This window comes from Callospermophilus lateralis, chromosome 2 (assembly GCF_048772815.1).
Source record: "Callospermophilus lateralis isolate mCalLat2 chromosome 2, mCalLat2.hap1, whole genome shotgun sequence".
In the NCBI taxonomy this organism is placed as follows: Eukaryota; Metazoa; Chordata; class Mammalia; order Rodentia; family Sciuridae; genus Callospermophilus; species Callospermophilus lateralis.
In genome coordinates, this window is record NC_135306.1 from 195,825,201 (window position 1) to 195,850,446 (window position 25,246).

The 25,246-nt window shown below is 32.7% G+C and overlaps 1 protein-coding gene and 2 pseudogenes across 1 annotated transcript; all 3 read right to left on the reverse strand.

Moving 5' to 3' along the window:
- Positions 1 to 3,572: 3,572 nt before the first annotated feature.
- Positions 3,573 to 4,515, reverse strand: LOC143391751 (olfactory receptor 10AG1-like; annotated as a pseudogene).
- A 6,406-nt stretch (positions 4,516 to 10,921) lies between these two features.
- LOC143390456 (olfactory receptor 10AG1-like) lies at positions 10,922 to 14,847 on the reverse strand (annotated as a pseudogene).
- Positions 14,848 to 17,697: 2,850 nt separating this feature from the next.
- LOC143391752 (olfactory receptor 10AG1-like) lies at positions 17,698 to 18,663 on the reverse strand. The gene has a single exon (XM_076844501.2). It carries the CDS (start codon positions 18,661 to 18,663, stop codon positions 17,698 to 17,700), a length of 966 nt encoding a protein of 321 aa, XP_076700616.2.
- Positions 18,664 to 25,246: the final 6,583 nt, after the last annotated feature.

Consider the following 25,246-nt stretch of genomic DNA (forward strand, 5'->3'; position numbering starts at 1 on the left):
CAGTGTTAGCCAGACTTTATAAGATATGTAATGAAACAAGAAAGTATGACCTGTACAAAGAAACAAAATCAATAACATTGAAAATAGCAGGTTGCTGCTAGGAGTCCTGTGCTATGAGGAATATGAAATAAAGTCTTTGAGTTGATAGGAAGTGATATCATAGATCAAGTCAAATTATTAAAAAAAAAGTGAGAGCCTTTGTGAAGCTAATTATACCAGTGATTATAAAGCATGGCATTTGCATATTTTTTATTTCTCCTTAAAATACTTTAAGTAGTTTTTAAAACAACAATCTAAACCTATGAGTTTGTATATATTAGAACTGATTTTGAAAGTATTAAAATTACTGTAAAAATTGATATGAACTATTTTATAGAAAACAGTTAGTCAGACAAATCAACTACTAGAATGACATCACATCCAAAATGATGGGCAATAATATGAAATCAAATATTTACATAAACTTCTAATGAGCAATTGAATTAAAAATCAATAAATCTCTACACAAAAAAAGACAAATACAAGAGGGCTTCACTAATGATTGTATTTTTCTTCTCACATTCACTTTTGTATTTCACCAATTTTAATGCTTTTATTACTGAATTATAGTAATGAATAATAGTTGGGTTTATTTTGATATACACATACAAGCATCAATTTAGTTCTATCCATTTGAGTTCCTAGTGCCTCCTCTTTCCCTCACCTCCTCCTTTATTAGGCTTCCTTTAGTCTATTGTTCTTTATTCTACATATTTTTTAACATACATACATGTGGAAACATAGAGAAAGAAAGATAATCAAAACAAAAAAATATATAAATATGGTTTTTATGACGTACAGTAATATATATGAATGTATATTATGATTGATAAAGTTAAAACGAGACAAATCACAAATGTAGATATGAGGATCAGAAGGAAATTTTACATCAAAACTCATAGACATTATTGAAGTACTAATAAAAATATTCCTAATAACTTTCAAACTAAAAATATGCCAATTAGATAAAAATAATTCCTTAAAATCCACAAAATGTCATCCTTTCTCAAGATGAAATAGATAATTTGTAGAGTATACCTAACTAGTAGAAAAATTGAACATTTTTTTAATCTAAAAGGCTGGTCACTAAGTATCATATGGAAGTGGTGTATAATGACTTCAACAGGTCCAGTTGACACAAGTAATTTACTTGAGAAAAAAGTCCAAATTCTCAGGGTCCTTTCTCCTTCTACATTTTTTCTCCCTAATTCTGTATTAATGACCTCATGAAAGCTGACTTAACAAAATAGGCCTAGCTTACCTGTTTCTTTGTGACATTCAGAAACCATCCCCAAACTGACCTATGCAACAGTGTAGCCACTTCCTGGGCCATCTCTGAAGGATACTGGTGCAGAGATATGTCCCCAGGGGGAAGAAACTCTGAACAGAATTTCTGGTTGTTCATTTACTTCTGAAGGAAAATGGCCAGATGTCTTATTGGATACCTATCTATTGGTTAAAGTTAATAGTTTGAGGGAACAACGAGGAATTTGGAAGAAGTAAAATTTTAAAATTTTATCATTAAGAGGTCTTCAGAAAAGATACATAAATAGACTTCTCCAAATGACCCCAAAAAGTAAAGATATTTGTGATCAATGTGAATGTTTATCAAAGGTTGACCTCAGCTGAGGAAGTTTTGGGTAATCAAATGGGTAAGGAAACCTATTCTGTGGTTTCTTCTCAGCCTCTTTCCCCAGTTATCATTAGCATTATCCAATGGGCTTCTGTGCCACGAGACCACTCAGACATAGGGAGATGCTATGCATGGACTCAGCAGTGTGCACTTCCAGTTAACATCTTCAATCTGATTAGAGTCACTGATGAATATCTAATCTGTCAGGAGAAGTGATTAATTTGAAATTCCTGGTATGCCATCATTTTCTGGGATGCCCTCCAACTCTCTAGTGGCAGACTAATTACACTGGACCTGTTCCATCACAAAAAGAGAAGCACTGTGTTCTTACTAAGATAGAGATTGTTTCTTCCAAAACTGTCTTCTCTCAAACAATATTTTTTTTTCTATATTTCACAGGAGGGAGAGTGAGAAAAAAAAAAGGACTCAATTTCTGTCTCAAATCATTTTAAATGCAATAGCTTGTGATTTTCCAATTTCTGCCTCTAAGTTATTTTCCTGGAATTAGACTTACTATATTTTTCTTTCTTTTGCCATTCTTCTATTACCCATGTTTATGTTAGATTTAATAACTTCTTATTGAGGCTTTATGTAAAATTATTGGTGATTTATTCATGCTTTTCTTTGATCTCAGCTAGGGTAGATTTTTGGGGCATGTCATTTGACTTGTTAACACATATTCTGATATCTTCTACTAGTCAGAAAGTAGTACCACATTTTGTCTCTACTTTGTATTAGGTATCTCCATGTAAATGTGATAAAGACAGACATTATTCACTAAAGACAAGTATTCTTAAGAGCAGGTACAAACATTACAAAATTCTTATTTAATCATAAATCTGGTGACAGATCAGATTTCTCAGAAATATTATCTTTGTATATAATAATAATAATAATGTTTAACTATATCAATAGGAATGAGATAATAGCACAAGAAACTGTTTAGATTTTTCTTATTCACATTGCATATAATTTACCACTTGTTTTTAATTTTTTTACAAAAATAACCAAGGCAGTAAATTCAATATAATGCATTCCATTGTCATTTATTTTTAAAAAATCAATTAAAAAATAAAAAATTATTCTGAGATAGCTACATTGAACATCAATTACATCTTAATTCATTATTTTCAGTGACTACAGTGTAAAAGTATGTGTGATATATTTGTGAGTGAATTCAAATACATGATTTTAGAAAATATTACATCCTCTTCCCTAATTCTGCTATAGCTTTTATCTCCCCAAGAAAATTTTTACTTTGAAAAATAACTTGTTGATATTCAATAAAAAACTTGTCAGTTATTCACAATTTTTTTTCCTGTTCTCCATTTTACTTGTGTACATTTCAATAATATTTATTATACTATGATAAATAACCATATAGGAATATTCGCTTTTAAAGGTAAATAAGCCAGGTATAATATTCCCCAACATCATTTATGAAACTACACATTTTTTCTCTAAAGTTTTCTCTGAATAGTCATTATTTAGGTCAAAATACATGTGTATATGTGTGTGTCAGTGCTTGTGTTCTTCAGTTAATGTCCATTTTCTACCTTTTTTTTTAAATAGCCTGTCACAAATCTATGGATGTCAATGGCATAATAAGTGACACAACAGAGACTGTAATATTACCAATTCAATTAAAATTATTGCTGTCAATAGTGTGTAGTTAGTAAGTGTTGCACATACATAAAAATATAAATATTAACAAAATAATTTGGAATTTTGTGGCACATATATCACATATACAGTTTAAAACAGAACAACTGCCTACATCAGAATTAAAATTTATTTTGAAAATAGTTATTCAAGGGAAACGTAAGTTGCAGAGTTAAAGAAACATACCACTGGATACAGGAAAAAAGATATCCTACAAATACAAATTGCATTGATTCAATTATTTTCCTAATAATTTTCTCAATGCCATTATAACATCCTTGTTCCTCAGGCTACATATCATGGGGTTGAACGTGGGAGTCACAACAGTATAGAAAAGAGAAAGCACTTTATCAGTTTCTGCTGAATGACTAGCCTCAGGTCTCAAATATGTAATAATGGCTGATCCAAAGAATAACACCACCACTGTAAGATGAGATGAGCAGGTGGAGAAGGCTTTGGCTCTGCTTGTGGCTGATGGCAATTTAAGGACTGTGGAGATGATTTTGATATAGGAGATAAGTATTAACAGAAACGGGGCTGAAACAAACAGCAGAGCAGCCCCGTAGACCATCAGCTCATTTGTGAAGGTTTCTCCACAGGCCAGCTTAAGTATTGGGGGGATGTCACAGAAGAAGTGGTTGATTACATTGGAAGCACAATATGGCAGGGAGAAAACCTGGAAGGTCTGACCTACCTGAAAAGGAATTCCACTGATCCAGGAGGCAGCCACCAGCTGGATACAGACCTTGTGGTTCATGACCAGAGGGTACTGCAGAGGGTTACAAATGGCCACATAGCGGTCATAGGCCATCACTGCCAGAAGTAAACATTTTGTGGCCCCCAGTACAAGAATAAAGCAGATTTGTGTAGCACAGGCAACCAAAGAGATGGTCCTTCTCTGGGTCCCAAGATTCATGAGCATTCTGGGGAGAGTAACTGAAACATAGCAGATCTCCAAAAACAAAAAAAATGCCAAGAAAAAAATACATGGGGTTCTGGAGAGCCGGCTCTACTTTTGTTATTACCAAAATAGTTCCATTGCCCAGCAGGATAATCATGTAGATGACAAAGAACAGTCCAAACAGAAACCACTGGAGCTGGGGCACCTCAGTAAACCCCAAAAGGACAAATTCCTTCCATGCTGTTAGGTTTCCTTCTGGGGGTTTCCCCTGGTGTTTCATCTGTGGAAAGCAAAATCTGATCATGTGCTTCTCAGAGACCTTCAGGGACAGGTATGGGCTATCTAAATGAATCTGGTCATCCACATCAATGCTCAAGACCACTGCAATTATTTCCACTGTAAGAATATGACATTCCTTACACATTCCACCTTTTTTTACATTAGATCATATGCATGGTCACTTCACACATTGCCCTAAGTTTCTTCAGAGTAATCCCATGGTATCTTGTTAGAGTCTGTAAACAAGTATGGATGGCGCCTGGCATTTTGCCAGGGGGAGTGGTTTGTGAGGTGGAGCCAGCGAGCCATTAAGTGTGGAGATTTCTTATTGGTTGACTGCTGTATCTAGTTTATGCTAATTAAGATAAGCTGTGTGGAATGTATAAATATGCCTCCTGTCCTACAATAAATGGCTAGTACTCCTGCTGTATCAATCTACATAAGTTGCTTGTCTCCACGCCCCCCCAAGCTATTTTGCCCAGCCAGTCGGGCTGCGGCAGTATCTCCTGTGAAAGCCCAGCATAATCCAAATTATTCACAGGCACCTGTACATTGGCCAACTCCTGAAGATAAATCCACAGCTCTGCCATGGCATGTCAGGTTTAATTAATTACATTTAATTAGGTTTAATTAATTTAACTATTTGAAAATCTTATTCTTTGGCATCTCTGAACTTTCTGAAGCATTTTGAGTAAGACTCTTTCATAGATTATCTTCTCTCACACTTTTGAAAATTTCATTTATTTATTTTTCAGTGGTGCTTGGGCTCAAGCCCAGGTTAATTGTGCTAAGACCCTAGCCCCCATTTTAAAAATATTTTATTTGATCTAATTACTTATACATGACAGTAGTATGCATTTTGACATCATACATAAATGGCATATTACTTCTCATTTTTCTGGTTGTACATAATGTAGAGTTACACTGGCTGTGTAATCAGTTATATATGTACATGGGATAATAACATCTGCTTCATTCTACTTTCTTCCTACCTTTGTAGCCCCTCCCCTTCCTGTCACTCCCCTCAAAAGCATTAAAATGGTACTTATCAATGGGACAACAAATTATGTTTTGACACGTGAATGCATTGCATAATTTTTTAAATCATGGTACATATTTATTTCCCAAAACATTATTTCCTGATGGTGAAATTTTCATGATCCTTCCGCTAGCTTTTTGAAATAGAGAGTACTTTTTTTGTGGCTATTTCAACTCTCCATATCTTCCCATCACTTAATTTTAACATAAATGTCTTTATTAAATAATTCATAATTATAAAATGTTGGAAAATGGAGAATATTTTGTTGACAAATGGAAAAATGTATCCATCAGTAGAATATGAATTGGGACATATTAGAGGATTTCCCTTAGTATGGGAACATGGATCCAGATAGAATTAATTAAGAATGTACTGAAGGAAACCAAGGTGACCTGTGAGGTATGTGACAGTATGTATGTTTGTGGTGGAAGTGAAAAAAAAAAATTCTGCCATAGCTTAAACTCCATGTGCAGTGTGCCCCACTACAGTCTTTGCTGTTCCATAAACAAAGACAAAACAAACAATAAACCCCAAAGAACCAAAAAAACTCTACAAACTTTTCTATTTTTATGTTTTTAGAAACTAACACATTGAGATAAATAACAATAGACACTTTCTTCATTTTCCCATAAGTTTGATGGTTGAAATTATTTTTTTGAATTGAACTTGGGTTTGAGTACTAACTCTCCTATTTATTGTCTATGATATAAGAAAAAGATATTTAACATTTCTAAAGTATCTTATTTGTCAGAATTAAATGTGAGGCACTGGGTTTATCACATATAAATAAATAAAATAAAGGTCTATTGACAATTAAAAGAAAAAATTTAAAACATATATATAATCTAGACTGATTAGGTACATATGAAAATAATTTGTAAGAATGTGTTAGTCTAAAAGGAAGTTTTCCTAAATATTATCTATCCTTAAAATACAACAGTTAGTACAGTTTACCGGACTTCACATAACTTCATATCATTGTTTTATAATTATCATTTCATTGCAAGTTATATTTAATAGAATAAGAATTATATATGAGCTGCTTTAATGAAACGTCCATTTTCCCACTATGTTCTGACTATCAATTTTGAGTTTGTATTGTTAATTAAATTTCACCTGGATAAAAAGTTCATATTTACCTTTCTTGATTGGGTTGCTTTTTTCCTTACTGTAAGGCTTAAAGATTTTGATATTTAAATTGCTTAAGGTGAGACCACTTATGTCATCATAGATGTTCCATCTGTTTTTAAGATATTTGTTCTTTAAAAAGTGCTCTTTAAATATTATCAGTTCTGTCTACCCCAGGGACTTATTCCACCTACACATTTAAATTTCTAATTAAGAGCAGCTCTTAGGCATTTGCTTATTTCCTTTATTGCATTTTGCCCAGATAACTCTCATTGTAGCCAGAATACAGTCTTTTCAGGCTCCCTATGGAATACAGTGCACAGTACATTTTTATTCTTAATATGAATTGGGTACTGAGCAATAACATCTGTAACCATCATAGATTGACACATATCCACATATTAATTTTGTAATGAAGAGCTACTTGCATGTGTGCATATGTTTCCCTGTGTGTGTAGTGCTGGGAATTGAAACCAGACCTCACACATACATTCATCTTAGGGTTCGGAATCCTGGACATTATCACAGCCACTCAGGTTACCCTTCAATCATATAAACAAAAACGGGTATTACATTAATCAATTTTTACTTTCAGTTTCAAAAATTCCATGTGCCATATTGTGCTGACTTTAGTTTTAAATTAAATAAATGACATTAAGATATGTTTTATATAAGAATGTTACATAGAAATGAGAGTGAATGAATTACCTGCATATCAGTCACATCAGGAAATGTCCTCAATATAATGTACAGTAGAAGAACAAAAACAAGCAAAGAAACAAAACAAGCAAAGAAACATGAAATAGTATCAAAACTACATGATACAATATATATAAAAAATACAAAATTGATTGACAAAATGTGATGAATCTGCATAGAACAGAGTCTAGTAATTTTTCTGTATTTATCTACTTCTCTGTAAAAAGAATATGTAAGAAACTTCCAAAACTCAATAGCAAAAACTACAAATGTCCCAATTAAAAATGGACAATTGAATTGAATAGATGTTTTGCAAAATAAGACAAATGATCAACAAGTATGTGAGAAAATTCACAACATTATCAATCATGGCAAAAATGCAAAGTAAAACATCACTTCACCTCAGTAGAAGTGACAACAGATAGCAATTCTCATTGAGGATGGGAAGACAAGGGAACACTTGCACACTATTGGTGAGATTGGAAATTAGTGCAGACATTATAAAAAAAAGTGTATGGAACTTCCTCAATAAATTAGAAATAGAAGTACTATGGGATCTAACAATGCCTTTACTGAATACTCAGAGGAAATTAGACCAGAATATATAAGGGAAGGCATATTTATCTATTGCAGTTCTATTCACAACAGCCAAGAAATACAAACCATCTAAGTGTCCATCAACTGACAGTTGAGTAACCAAAATATATTACATACATACAATGGACTATGATTCAGGCACTAAAAAAAAAAAAAAAATGGAATCCTGCCATTTGTCACATTGTAGACTGATTTGGAGATAATTATGCTAAGTAAAATAATCCAAGAAGAGAACAGGTACCACATGGTCTCAATCACAAGTGAAATCTTTAAAAGGTTGATCTCACAAACATTTTTAGTACATTTCTGGTTAGGAGACGTGGGGAATTTTAGGGGATCCTGGATGAAAGAGAAAATTTTAAAATTTAATGAATACTTAGTTAGATTTACATGTGAGAAAGAATTCTTATATATCATAATGAAAAGAGATAACAATACCATACTCCACATTTCAATAAAAAAAGGGATTTTGAAATTATTCCCAGAGAGAAATGATAAAAACTTTTGGAGATAGATTTATCATGATGTAAAAATTGAACGAACAGACTCTGAATCCTGTAAAAAGAGAAATGAGAAGTTGTATTTCATTTGTGTACAACGAGTTGAAGTGCATTCTACTGTCATGTATAACTAATTAGAACAATTTTTTTAAAGAGAGAGAGAGAGCAAATTTTTTAAATATTTGTTTTTCAGTTTTCAGTGGACACAACACCTTTATTTTATTTTATTTTTATGTGGTGCTGAGGATCAAATCCATTGCCCAGCGCATGCCAGGCAAGCACGTTACCGCTTGAGCCACATTCCCAGCCCAAATTATAACAATTTTTAAAATTATCTAATTTATTTATGTCTCAAAGCATTACATGGTACCCCATTAATAGATAAATTTTGTGTATTTACATATCCTTTAAAATTATTTAAAAATAAAATATAGTCATAAAGCTATATTGTTTTTGGTGACTATACTCAAAATTAAATACAGCCAGTCTCTTCAACTTGTACCTCCTCTCAGTTGTTCTGCCTGCTCTGATCAGCATCTCTGCAATCCCTCCACTCTACTCTCACAACCTCCATTCTACTCTCTGCTTCTGAGTTCATATTTGTAGATGAGATATAGCAGTGAGATTGTGATGGGTTTTTCATTCCACCTCTGGCTTATGTCACTTACTCTTATATCCTCCAAGTTTTTCCATGTTACCATAAATACCGGGATTTCCTTCAATTATTATGTACTAACAATACTACAATTTGTTTATGCCAGATTCCATGCATATATTCAGTTGCTGATGTACAGTTAGGTTTATTCCCTGTTCTCACTTGGAATACATGGTGGAATGAGCATGGCAAAGATATCTTGTCAACCTACAGAGTTCTCTCTGTTGCACACATACCCAGTAGCGTGATTGCTGCATCATATGGTAGTTCTATTTTTATTACTCTGAGGAACCTCTATGATCTTTTCCACAATGGATGAGTTAATTTATATTCCCACAGTAGGTGTTCAAAGTTTCATTTTCTCTACATCCTGACCACCGCTTGTCTTTCATTTTCTTCATACCATCATTCTGCACGAGTGAAGTGATATCACATTGAGCCTTTAATTTATACTTCTCTGATGATTAGTAATGTAGAATACTTGCCTTACTGTGGCCACTTTTATGCCTTAAGTAAGGAATACTCATTTTTCTCCCATTTTTTTAAATTTAGATTCTTTGTTTTCATTGTATTGAGCTATTTTGGTTCTTTGTATGCTTTGGATATTAACCCCTTCTGATATGAAAATATTGTTCCCACTCTGTTCATATAGTTCTGAGCTGGAATTAAGCTATTCTATAGCTCCAGTGGCCTTACTGCCTGTTTTCAGGAGGATATCCTGGGGAATCCATTTACTTGATAAATTATATTATTGGAAGAACTCTATTCTTTGTATATGTTGAAATGTAATACCTGTTTTATTAATGAATATCAGCCTAATGTCCTTAGTGGCTTCAAACAGTCACCACTTTGGCATGTGGCCCATTCATGGAAAGGCAAAAAAAGCAAACTGAGTCCTCCTTTTCCCTTCCTCTTTTGTCATTGCATACATATGACATACTCTTCCTCTTCTGCTGCATTTTTAGGACTCATGTCATCTATTGGATTACCTGGATAATATCCTAATCTCATAGTTTGTAATCTGGCACACCTGTGCAAAATTTCATTTATTATATAATTATTGTAATCAAAAAACCCATGAATTAAGGTTTTTTAGTCTACCATAATGTTCTAGTAAAATGGGATGATTGGTTTACGTGATCTTTATTTGATCAGATCTCTGTTAAAATTATAAACTGACACAACATATGATACTGCATTCCAGGCAAAGTTGGTTAGGTTACCTAGGAATAAATACTAATGTATTCATATTAATCAATAACTTTAGATGTTAAACAGAATGAATAACTTACCAGATAAGAGTGTTATATTTTATCATGTTCTCAGATAGAGAGTGTTGAGAAAGAAATTAAATGCTCATAAGCTTTTTCTTTCCCCTTTTGGTATTGTCTGTGGAGTATTTCCACACTGACACACAGTGAGTTAAATAAATGAGCTATCTGTACTTAGTGATGCTGTAAAATCTTTAGAGTTTGCCCAGAGTCTGAGGTAGGAAATGGCAGTATCTTGTATTCATTACTCATTTAATCACTCACTTAACAGCACTTAATATTCATCTACAATTGGCAAGTCTATAAATTATTTAGATAAATAACCTGCCAGTTTATATCAGTTGCAAGTCATAAAATTGGATTCTGCTCTTTAATTTTAGAAGAGATTTCTGATGTACGTTGCAATTTTATTGCAAAGAAAATAATTTTCTTTAGATATGAAGTATGAAAAGCATAAATTTATTTTCCCCAACTGTGTGACCAGCAATTCAAACATTTTACATAAATCTGTGATACTATCATTTAAGCATGAATATTTTTAGTGCAGTAATTACATACTTATTCTTTAAGCTATATATTATAGGATTAAACATTGGAATCACTGTAGTGTAGAAAAGAGAGAGTAATTTATCAGTTCCTTCAGAATAGATGGATTTGGGCCTAAGGTAGGTAATGGAAGCTGATCCAAAAAATACGACCACATCCTGCAAGTGGGAGGAGCAAGTGGAGAATGGCTTAGCCAGTACTTGGGCTGTTGGCAACCTCAGAATGGTGAAAACAATTTTGCTATAAGTGGCAAGTAACAACATAAAAGGGACTACAACAAATAATATAGCTACTATGTAGACAGACACCTCATGTACAAGGTGTCCTTACAGGTTAGCCTGAGAATGGGGAATATGTAAGTAGAAGTGGTTGACTTGGTTAGAACGACAAAAATGCAGAGAGAATATCTGGCACATTTGCCCTATCTGGATTGGTACTCTCCTGAGCCAGGAGCCAGCAGCCAGTTGATGGCACTTCTTTGGGTTCATGACTAGTGGATAGTGCAGAGGGTTGCAGATGGCCACATAGTGGGTATACAACATCACAGCCAGGAGGAAGCATTCTGCTGCTCTGAACATAAGGAAGAAACAATTTTGCTTAGCACAGCCCAGTAGGAAAATTCTCCTACTCTGACCAGAATCCTTGGGAAAGTGACTGAAACATAACAGATTTCCAGTATAGAAAAATGTGCCAGGTAAAAACAACAACAAAACAAAACAAAACCATGGGTTTGTGCAGCGCTCAGTTCACTGGTACATTGCCTCTGGATGTCTTATACACTAAATACAATTTTGTATAAGAAGCTTCCTCAAATAACATTCTTGATGATTTCTTCAACTTTTGGAAACTTTAGATACTTCTATTTATACTTCTAAGAGGGAAAATTACTAATAAATCAGCCTGATGTCGCTATGTTTGTTTTGCTCAGATACTTCATGTTTATTTATTTAATGGTTATTCCCTTTGTAACAATGATCTTCTATGGTGTAAATAGTGTGGAGTTGAATTAGAGCTTCTATCATACATAATACTTATACCAAGAGCAAGTGGTTGGAATCAAATTATAAATAAGAAATAAAAGTAGATACCAGCGTACACAATCAGAAGGATGACTTTCTGCCAGAAATCTCTAATGATTAAAAAAAAATCATGCTAACATCTCTCTGTCATTTTATTTTATTTATTTTATTAATTGTTTTTAGTTGTAGATGGACACAATATCTTTATTTTGTTTATTTATTTATTGTTATGTGGTGCTGAGGATCAAACTCAGTGCCTCACATGTATGAGGCAAGGGCTCTACAGCTGAGCCACAACCCCAGCCCCTTTCTGTCTTCTTAGATACATTTATCATGGTTTGTGACTATTACCAAGCAGGAACCTTTCTAATATTGGTAGAATGCAAAGCCATTTTAATACTGTGTATTCAATATTTTGCTCATCTACTATGTATAATTGGGTTGGCACAAGATAAGATGTCTGGATCTTGTTGATGTAAAATAGTTAAATACATGCTTATCACACAATTATTTAGCAAGTATTAACAGGTAAGAAGATGATGATGACAATAATCTTTCATGCTGCTTCCTTTTATTGAAAATGATTTTCCATTTGCTCTCAGTTTACTTAATAATAGCAAAAGTCACAAGAGTACAAATGTAATCTGCAAGAGCATCATGGAATTGAAAAAGTAACCAACAACAAAGGGTTCCTTTTCAATTTTCAATATTTTATTGTTCATGTTAATAAAGACTAAAAGTAGATATAAAATAAATTCTGTACTTGTCAAAAGTAGTCCATGCTTACCTATTTTAAATTTAGGTTAATTATTATGCTTACCTTTATTGATTCGTAATAGACAGACAACTATAAAGAAGTCTGTCGTTTTTTATAGTTTGGGAATTTACCTTTATTTGTAACAGAGGTTAAGGCTCTTCTAATATATATTCAACTTTCAGAAATAATCAAAACAAAACAAGCAAACTAACAACAAAACAAAACAAAACAAACACAACAACAACAAAAAACCAGTGCTCCTGAAGTAATAAATAGTGTCTGCCTTGGGGATAAATCCTTTCCCAGGTAACTTTCCAATTGAGGAAAGCATTTTTCTTCTATTAAAGGAGTCTAGTATAACAAACTATGACCTCATGGCTATTCTATTTATATCCTCAGTCTCTCCTCCATCTTTTTCTTACCAATAAATATAAACTCTGAAAACATTTTCTTTTGTCATTTATGATTTCAGTAACATTTGTGATATATGCCTAAACATGATCATCCATATTTTCTCATATATTTTCTTCAAACAACTCTAATTTTAAAATATTCTACAACTAAATCAATAATGCATTTTGAGTTTGATTTCTTGAAATAAGAGTTTTATGTTTTAGGACTTTTGTGTGCATAAAATGTTTAAGAAAAGTAAGGTGACCTAAATAAAAATAGTGAAAATTTGCTTTGTTTGGCACAGGCATTTCTTATTAACCACTTTCAATTACATGGAACAGAAAATCTACTATGACTCTACATGCCAGACAATTTAGCTGCTTTCTGATTTATACAGTGGAAGGTTCGTGCAGCTTCAATCAGCATATATGAATAATTTCCACAGTTCTTATTAAAAATGATATCAACTTCTGTAACAAATCATCAATTGGGGGAGGCAAGATTATAGCTACTCCATGGTGTCTATATACTTTGGGACAGAATAGTCAACAATTTAACAGAAACTTCTGGAAATGAGAAAAAGAAAGTGGTTACTGTTGAAATCCTAATTATTGTAGAGATCTGAATGACTGGGTGTGAGTGCCTACCAAAGGGTCTAGACTGTCCCAAGAGGGATCCAGATGAATGTGACTGTGTAAAAGCAGAGAGTAAAATCCAGCAAACCCTTTCATATTTCCTGAAATTTTAATACATTTTCCAAGCCAGCCACAAATCCATCAGTAAACAAATATTGGAAATCCTCCTGGCTAGCGTATTTAAGGACACTCTCATTGGCTGATCTCTAAGCTATACTGACCAATGAGGGATAGATACTAGTGAATTCAGACATTGGAACATAACTAATCATAATAAGAACAACAAGGTTTTATAAGTAGTTTCACAATATAAATAAAACAGATCCCACAAAATTACTCCAGGAAAGACACTAAACAAACAAACAAAAGACAACAACAACCATTCCTACATGTATCAGAACCTGGAGTTGCTATAGTATGTCAGAAAAATTGTCCAGTTTTAAACAGAATTTATGAGATGTAGAAAAACAAGAAAATATGACCTATTTACAGAAACAAAATTAATATCAACAACAGCAAGTTGTTGCTTAGGAGCCCTGCGTTATGAGGAATATTAAATAAAGTCTTTGAGTGGAAAGGGAGTGAGACCATATGTCAAGTCAAAATTACAAAAAACAAAGAAAGCCTTTGTGGCGGTAATTATACCAGTAAGAAATAGTGTTTAAATACTTTTTCTATTTCCCTTTTAAATAATTTAAGGTATTAATTTAAAAAAATACTTATGAACTGTGATTTTGTATATATTATAACAGATTCTTAAAAAAATAAAATTACTATAAAATAATCTGAACAAATTTATAGGAAACAATTACCTTAGTCAAATCAACTACTAGAATGATATTAATCCCAAATGGCATGCTATAATATGAAATAAAATATCTAAGGAAACTTTTAATAAGTAAATGATTTAATAATAAACAAATCACTACACAAAAAGCCAAGTACTAGAGGGTCTCACTAATATTGTATTTATCTTCTTACTTTCAGGTTTTTGTGTCATCAATTTTAATGGTTTCATAACTGCATTAGAGTTATAAGTAATAGTTGGGTTCATTCTGACATTATCCTACTTGCATGGATTCATTTTGGTCCATTTCAGTCCCCAGTGCCTCCTCTTTCCCTCCCATCCTCCTTTTTTGTATTTGGCTTCCTCTATTCTACTGTTCTTCCTTCTCTATATTTTTAATATATATAAAATTGGAAACTTAGAAAAAGAAAGATAATCAAAACTACATATTGTTTTTATAAATTTTAATAATATATATGTACATATATAGTAGATGATTAAGAAGATGAACCGAGATAAATTACAAATAGTAAAATAGAGAAACAAATGAAATTTCACAATAGAATTCATAGATATTAATGAAGTGCTAATTACAACACTCCCAGTAAGTTTATAAATATGCCAATTAGATAAAAATAATTCCTTAAAATCCACAAAATGGAATCCTTTCTCAGGATGAAAGAGATAATTTGTAGAGTCCACCTAAATAGCAGGATAATTAAACTTTTATTTAAAAGGCCCAAGTATCATATGGAAGTGGTGTATATAGGACTTAACAGGACCTAATGGCACAAGCCATTCTCATGAAAAAGAGGTCCAAATTATCAAAGTCTTTTCTCCTCTTTCATCATTTTCTCTCTAATTCAATATTAATGACCTGATAAAAGTTCACTTAGCAAAAGAAAGTATGGATCTATGTTACCTGGGTTCTATGCGACTTTCAGGTATCATCCTAAAGCTAACCTCTGTAACGGTGTAGCTACTTTCTGGGACATGCATCAAGGAGATTGGTGAGGGGGAGGAATTCTGAGCAGTACTTCTGGTTGTTCATTTAGCTTGGAAGGAAAAATGACAAAATGTGTGATTGTGTACCCATCCATTGGTTAAAGGTTATGGTTTGAGAGAACAGTGAGGTATTTGAAAGAATCAAAATTGAGAAATAATACATTAAGATATTTTTAGAAAAATACATAAATAGACTTCTGAAAATGATCCCCAAAAAGGGAAGATATTTGTGAACAATGTGAATATTTATCAAAGGTTGTCCTCAGCTGAGGAGGTTTTGGATGATTACATGGGTAGGGAAACCCATTCTGTGGTTACCACCCAGCCTCTTTCCCTAGTTTCCATTAGCATTGTCCAGTGGGTTGCTGTGCCAAGTGACCACACAGACACAGGGAGAGGCTACCCATGGACACAGCAGCATGAACTTCTAATCATTATCTTCAGTTTGATTAGAGCTGCTGATGACTCTACAATTTGTCAGGAGCAGAGATTAACCCTATATTCCAGGTATGACATCATTTCCTGGACTGGCCTTCTAGCTCTCCAGTGGCAGGCTGATATACACTGGACCCATTCCATCATGGAAAGAGCACCTGTCTGTTCTTACTAAGATAGACATTGCTTCTTCCAAAACTCTCTTCTCTCGATCAATATTTTTACTCTATATTTCACAGGAAGTCCAGTGAGGAATAAATATTCCTCAATTTCATTTGGACCCCATTCTAAATGCAACAGCTTTTGCTTTGTCCAATTTCTGCCTGAAAATTATTTTTCTAAAATTATTCTTAGTATATTTTTCTTTTTTTCATCATTCTTTTATTACCAATCATTTATTTTAGATGTTAGTAACTTCTGATAGAGGCTTTATCTGAGATTGTTAGTGATTTATTCATGCTTTTCTTTGATTTCAGCTGGGGTATGTCTTATTTGGGTTTATCATTTGGTTTTTAACACACATTCTGGACATCTTCTGGTAGACAGAGGGTAGTGCTACATTTTCTCTCCTCTTTGTGTTAGATATCTCCTTGTAAATGTGATAAGAACACATATTATTAACTTGAAGACAAATGTATTTAAGAACAAGTGTAAACATTACAATGTTCTTGTTTAAACATAAATTCTTTTAACAGGAAGCAATTTTTCAGAAATATGTTACCTTTGTATACAGTAGTAATAATATGTTTATTTACATCAATATGTATGAGACAATAGCACACACACCAAAAATAGATTTTCCGTATTCACAATGAGGAAAGATTTACCATTTGCTTTTATCATTACATAAATAACACAAATTACTTAACAAACTCCAGACTCTCAGTTAAATAAAAGAAACAGAAGAGAAAATTTTATTGAGATAGCTACAATGAACATTAGTTATATATTAATTCATCATTTTTAGTGTGTAGAGTGAAAAGTGTTTGTGATATATTGGTGATTTGATAGCAGATATGTGCTTTTATAAAATATCTTCTTTCTGAATTCTGCTACGTATTCTATCTCCCCAAGAAAATTTCTATTTTGAAAAAACAACTTGTTCATATTCAATAAAAAATATTTGTTAGATTATTTCTAATACAAAATGAATAACATAAAGGAGTACTAACTTCTAAAGGTACATAAACCATGCACAATATTCACTAACATAATTCATGAAACTACATGCTCTTTTTTCTAAGACGTGACTTCTCTAAAAAATAGGCTAGTTTCAAATATCTGTTTGTATGTGTGTGTGTGTATGTGTGTGTCAGTTTTTGTGTTCTTAATTTAATGTCCATTTTCTACCTGCTTTGAAAAATGATTGTCATAAAACTATGGATATGAATGACATGATTTTCAATGTTTGTTACAACAGAGACTGGAATATTATCAAGACGATCACAACCAGCTCTGTCAACAGTAATTTGACACTGCACACACATACAAAAATAAAGAATTTTCAATGAAATGATTTGCTAGTTGGTGACACATGTATTACTCATATAACTTGAGGCAGAATAATCCCTCAACATAACAGATAAGATTTAATTTGGAAATAGTAATACTGAAGAGATAGATAAGACACAAATCTAAATATACATACCACTTGAAATTTTATTATGGATGCAGAAAATAACTAGTCCTGCAAATATAGCATATTAACTCAAGTAGATTATTTCCCTAATAATTTTCTCAATGCCATTATAACATCCTTGTTCCTCAGGCTATATATCATAGGGTTGAACATGGGAGTCACAACAGTATAGAAAAGAGAAAGCACTTTGTCAGTTTCTGCTGAATGAGTAGCCTCAGGTCTCAAATATGTAATAATAGCTGATCCAAAGAATAACACCACCACTGTAAGATGAGATGAGCAGGTGGAGAAGGCTTTGGCCCTGCTTGTGGTTGATAGCAATTTAAGGACTGTGGAGATGATTTTGATATAGGAGATGAGTATTAACAGAAAGGGGGCTGAAACAAACAGCAGAGCAGCCCCGTAGACCATCAGCTCATTTGTGAAGGTTTCTCCACAGGCCAGCTTAAGTACTGGGGGGATGTCACAGAAGAAGTGGTTGATTACATTGGAAGCACAATATGGCAGGGAGAAAACCTGGAAGGTCTGACCTACCTGAAATGGAATTCCACTGATCCAGGAGGCAGCCACCAGCTGGATACAGACCTTGTGGTTCATGACCAGAGGATACTGCAGAGGGTTACAAATGGCCACATAGCGGTCATAGGCCATCACTGCCAGAAGGAAACATTCTGTGGCCCCCAGTACAAGAATGAAGCACATTTGTGTGGCACAGGCAACCAAAGAGATGGTCCTTCTCTGGGTCCCAAGATTCACGAGCATTCTGGGGAGAGTAACTGAAACATAACAGATCTCCAAAAAGGAAAAATTGCCAAGGAAAAAATACATGGGGGTCTGGAGAGCAGGCTCTACTTTTGTTATTACCAAGATAGTTCCATTGCCCAGCAGGATAATCATGTAGATGACAAAGAACAGTCCAAACAGAAACCACTGGAGCTGGGGCACTTCAGCAAACCCCAAAAGGACAAATTCCTTCCATGCAGTTAGGTTTCCTTCTGGGGGTTTTCCCTGGTGTTTCATCTGTGGAAAGCAAAATCTGATCATGTGCTTCTCAGAGACCTTCAGGGACAGGTATGGGCTATCTAAATGAATCTGGTCATCCACATCAAGGCTGAAGACCACTGCAATTATTACCACTGTAAGAATATGACATTCCTTACACATTCCACCTTTTTGTACATTAGATCCTATGCATGGTCACTCACACATTGCCCTAAGTTTCTTCAGAGTAATCCCATGGTATCTCCTGTGAAAGCCCAGCATAATCCAAATTATTCACAGGCACCTGTACATTTGGCAGCTCCTGAAGATAAATCCACAGCTCTGCCAGAGTATGTCAAGTTTAATTAATTACATTTAATTACGCTTAATTAATTTAACTTTTTGAAAATCCTATTCTTGGACATCTCTGAACTTTCTTAAGGAATTTGAATAACACTCTTTCATAGATTATCTTCTCCCACCTTTGGAAAATTTCATTAATGTATTTTTTTAGTGGTGCTTGGGCTCAAGCCCAGGTTAATTATGCTAAGCCCCCAGCCCTCATTTTAGAAACATTTTTATTTGGTATAACTACGTATACATGACAGTAGTATGCATTTTGATATCATACGTAAATGGCATATTCTCATTTTTCTGGTTGTACGTGATGTAGAGCTACACTGGTTGTGTAATCAGTCATATATGCATATAGGATAATAACATCTGATTCATTCTGCTTTCTTCATACCCTTGCAGCCCCTCCTCTCCCTGTCACTCCCATCAAAAGCATTAAAATAGTACACATCAATGGGACACCACATTATGTTTTGACACGTGAATACATTGCATAATATTTAAATCATGGTACATATTTATTTCTCCAAACATTATTTCCTGATGGTGAAATTTTCATGATACATCCTTGTAGCTTTTTGAAAGAGTGCATTTTTTCTGGCTATTTCAACTCTCCATCTTCCCATCACTTAATTGTACCCTAAATGTTTTTATTACATAATTCATAATTATAGAAAGTTGGAAAATGGAGAATATTTTGTTGACAAACCGAAAAATGTATCCATCTGTAGGATATGAAGTGGGACATATTAGAGGATTTTCCTTAATATGGGAATATGGATCCAGATAGAATTAATTAAGAATGTACTGAGGGAAACCAATGTGGCCTGTGAGGTATGTGACAGTGTATATGTATGTGGTGGAAGTGAAAAAAAAAATTCTGCCATTAGGTTAAACTCCATGGGCAGTGTGCCCCACCACAGTCTTTGCTGTTCCATAAAGAAAGACAAAACAAACAATAAGTCCCAAAGAACCAAGAAAACTCTACAAACTTTTCAATATTTTTATGTTTTTAGAAACTAACACATTGAGATAAATAACCATAGACAATTTCTTCATTTTCCCATAAGTTTGAGGTTCAGATTATTATATTTTTTATTGGACTTGGGTTTGAATCCTAACTCTACTATTTATTGTCTGTGATATAAGAAAAAGATCTTTAACATTTCTAAGGTACCTTATTTGTCAGAATTAAATGAGACAATACTGGCAAAATATCAGTGATCCATTTTAAAGTGATTGCCATCTAGTTATGTTTCTATACATATAATAATGTCGATTATAGAAATTGGGCTTTAGGCTAATAGGTCATTAGCCCACAGGTTAATAATACATTGCTCAATAAATGTTATTTCATAGAGTTACCTGCTTACTTTTTAGGCAGTTTATTCCACTTTTACACTTCATTTGGATCACAATGATGGAAAGTTGAACTTGATTCTTTGAAAAAATATTTAAGAGGTACTCATTCATTCTCAGGAGACATTTAGTATATGTACAATTCTAAGAGTGAATGCAATTTTAGATATTATATCCAAAGTATCATCTGGTTCTTGCTCTTCATTAATCTCAGCCTTGCCTATCATTTCTCTAAACCTGTGGCTTTGGACCTCTCCCCTCAAACACAGAATAAGTGTAGTCATGGAAGTGAGAGAGAGTCCTACAAAGATGGCGAGGATTGAACTACAGCTCCTCTTCTTGCTGTCTGAGATTCACAGATACTGCTCTATTCCTGCTGCCATAGGATTAAAAAAAAAAGTAACACAGGCCAAGAATTTTACCCAGTTTTAGGATTACTGATCTCGATATATGTAAAACTGCTTCAAGAGTGCATGGCATCTATGCAAGTCTATATAAATGGTACTTATTAATATTGTTTTAAGTTTATTTAATGCTTCAGATAACATAAAAATATACTCTAAATATTTTTTTTCTTTGCATGATCTGTTTAATGTGAGACTAGAGAAAGATCTTAAAGCAAACTTTTAAAGTTATGAAATTCCCAAAATCTCAAGATAAATACCCAGAGTTCTCTGTCATAATTTTATTTATATTCTCATATTTATCTGTGGTTCTACTATCCAAAATACAATTAATTGCTTAGCCCAGTGTGTTGAAATTTGGCCTGATCTCTCTGTATGAGTTTTCTTTTATTATCAATAAATGATCTGAGAGGTAAGACTGGACTATTTACTACTGCAGATCAGTACAGATCATAAAATAATGGTTGTTCACCATGCATAATGCTTAATATTTTATTCAAAAATGATTCAAAGTAAGACACACTATTAAAAGTATCCCTCATAAGAAGAAAAAAAAAACAAGATTCCACACTTTATGTATATTTATGGTCAATGGCAATACATAAAAACTAATTTTACTATTCCAAAATCTTTCAGTGATAAATAAAATATAATTTTATGTTATACAAACCCAATATTTTGTTGTGAAATAAGTACTATATAAAAGAGATAAATACTATTTTACTCAGAGGTAGCAAGGCACAAAGCACAAATTTCTTCAATATGCTCAAATAAGATTTTATTACCTTTCTCTTTTGCAGTTGTTTATGTTTTTATTAACCAAAGTTAAAAACAAACAAAAAAACCTTAATGCTCTTATTTTTCTATTTTAAATTCAAGACCAGGTTTCCTCCAAAAAACCAAAAGATTAAAGTAATATGTAATAATATTCAAGTTCAGCCAACTATTACAAGCTACCTAAGCTTCTCCCTGGGTGTATACTTCCTGAATAGGTACATATGAAAATAATTTGTAACAAAGTGTTAGCTTAAAAGGAAGTTTTTCTATAATATTATCTAGCCTTAAAATACAACAGTTAGTACAGTTTTCTGGACTTCACATAATTTCATATCATTGTTTTATAGTTATCATTTCATTGCAAGTTATATTTAATAGAATAAGAATTATATATGAGCTGTTTTAATGAAATGTCCATTTCCCCACTATGTTCTGAATATAAATTTTTAGTTTGTATTATTTAAATTTCAACAGGATAAAAAAGTTCATATTTACCTTTTTTGATTGGGTTGATTTTTTTTCCTTACTGTAAGGCTTAAAGATTTTGATATTTCAATTGCTTAAGGTGAGACCACTTATATCATCATAGATGTTACATCTGTTTTTAAGATATTTGTTCTTTAAAAAATGCTCTTTAAATATCGACAGTTCTGTCTACCCCAGGGCCTTCTTCCACCTACACATTTAAATTTCTAATTAAGAGCAGCTCTTAGGCATTTGCTTATTTGCTTTATTGCATTTGCCCAGATAACTCTCATTGTAGCCTGAATACATTCTTTTCAGTCTCCCTATGGAATAGAGTGCACAGTACATTTTCTTTTTTAATAAGAATTGGTACTGAGCAATAACTTCTGCAACCATCATAGATTGACATATATCCACTTATTAATTTTATAATGAAGAGCTATTTGCATGTATGCATATGTTTCCCTGTGTGTGTAGTGCTGGGAATTGAAACCAGACCTCACACATACATTCATCTTAGGGTTCCTAATCCTGGATTTTATTCCTTCCTTCCTTCCTTTTTTCTTTCTTTTTTTTTTTGTCTTTATCTATTGCTTTTGTTATCTTTTTTATCAATAGAACATTTTATCTCATTTTTTCCATAGAAGAAATATAATTACTTTGCATTATACAACCTGAAAATTGTCACTGCCTCTAACCATATTCCCTTCTATTTAACCCCTCGGAATCTTTCTAATATTAGTAAAATGCATAGTCATTTTAATACTGTATTCAATATTTTGCTAAACTAGTATATATAATTGGGTTTACACAAGTTAAGATGCCTGGATCTTGCTGATGTAAAATAACTAAATACATGCTTATCACACAATTATTTAGCAAATATCAACACATAAGAAGATGATGATGACAATAATCTTTCTTGCTGCTTTCTTTTATTGAAAAGGATTTTCCATTTTGCTCTCAGTTTACCTAATAATAGTAAAAGTCACAAGAGTACAAATGTAATCTGCAAGAGCATCATGGAATTGAAAAAATAACCAACAACAAAGGGTTCCTTTTAAATTTTAAATATTTTTATTGTTCATGTAAATAAAGATAAAAAGTAGATATAAAAATAAATTCTATACTTGTCAAAATTAGTCCATGCATACTGATTTTAAAATTAGGTTAATTATAATGCTTACCTTTATTGATTGGTAATAGAAAACAATAAAGAAGTCTGTCGTTTTTATAGTTTGGGAATTTATCTTTATTTGTAACAGAGGGTAATTATAATATATATTCAACTTTCAGAAAAAAAATAAAACAAAACAAAACAAGCAAACTAACAACAACAACAACAACAAAAAAAAAAAAAACAGTGCTCCTGAAGTAATAAATAGTGTCTGCCTTGGGGATAAATCCTTTCCCAAGTAGCTTTCCAATTGAGGAAAGCATTTTTCTACTATTGAAGGAGTCTAGTATAACAAACTATGACCTGCAGGGCTATTCTACTTATATCCTCAGTCTCTCCACATTCTTTTGCTTACCAATTAATATAAACTCTGAAAACATTGTCTTTAGTAATTTGTGATTTCATAACATTTATGATATTTGCCTAAACATGATCATAAATATTTTCTCATATATTTTCTTCCAACAATTCTAATTTTAAAGAAATATACAACTAAATCCATAATGCATTTTGAGTTAAATTTCTTGAAATAAGAACTTTATGTTTTAGGGTTTTTGTGTGCATAAAATGTTTAAGAAAAGTAAGGCCACATAAATAAGAATAGTGAAAATTTGCTTTTTTTGACACAGGAATTTCTTATTAACCACTTTCAACTACATGGAACAGAATATCTACTAGGACTCTATTTGCCCAACAATTTATCTGCTTTCTGATTTATACAGTGGAAGGTTCGTGTAACTTCAACCAACACATATGAATAATTTCCACAGTTCTTATTAAAAATGTTATCAACTTCTGTAACAAATCATCAATTGGATGGGGTAAGATTATAGCTATTCCATAGTGTCCATAGACTTTGAGACAGAATAGCCAACAATTTAACAGAAGTTCCTGGAAATGACAAAATGAAAATGAGTACTGTTGAAATCCTAATTATTGTAGAGATCTGAATGAGTGGATGTGAGTGCATGGCCAAACACCCTCTAGACTGTCCCAAGAGGGATACTGGTGACTGTGACTGTGTAAATTCAGAGAGTAAAATCCAGCAAACCCTTTCAAACTTCCTGAAATTTTAATACATTTTCCAAGCCAGCCACAAATCCACCAGTAAATAAATATTGGAGATCCTCCTGGCTGGTGTATTTAAGGACACTCTCACGGGCTGATCACTAAGCTATACTGACCAGTGGGGGATAGATACTTGTGAATTCAGACATTGTAATATAACTAATCATAATCATAATCATAAGAACAACCAGGTTTTATCAGTAGTTTCACAACATAAATAAAACAGATCCCACAAAATTAATCCAGGCAAGACACTAAACAAACAAACAAAGACAACAACAACCCTTCCTACAAGTACCAGAATCTGGAGTTGTTATAGTATGTCAGACAAATTGTCCAGTTGTAAAGAGAATTTATGAGATGTAGAAAACAAGAAAATATGAACTATACACAGAAACAAAATTCATATCAACAACAGCAAGTTGCTGCTTAGGAGCCCTGTGATATGAGGAATATTAAAATAAGTCTTTGAGTCAGTAATTTTAAAACAATAATTATAAAATGTGATTTTTGTATATATTACAGCATATTCTGAAAAAATTAAAATTACTATAAAAATAATCTGAACAATTTTATAGGAAACAATTAACTTAGACAAATCAACTACTAGAATGCATTAAATCAAAAATGGCATGCTATAATATGAAATAAAATATCTACGGAGACTTTTAATAAGTAAATAAATTAATAATAAATAAAAAAACTATGCAAAAGGGAAGTACTACAGGGTTTCACTAATATTGTATTTATCTTCTTACTTTCAGGTTATTGTATCATCAATTTTAATGGTTTCATAAGTGTATTACAGTTATAAGTAATAGTTGGGTTTATTTTGACATTATCCTACTTGCATGCATTCATTTTGGTACATTTCAGTCCCCAGTGCCTCCTCTTTCCCTCTCCTCCTCCTTTCTGTATTTGGCTTCCTCTATTCTACTGTTCATCCTTCAATATATTTTTAATATATATAAAATTGGAAACTTAGAAAAAGAAAGATAAAACTACATATTGTGTTTATAAAGTTTAATAATATATGTGCATA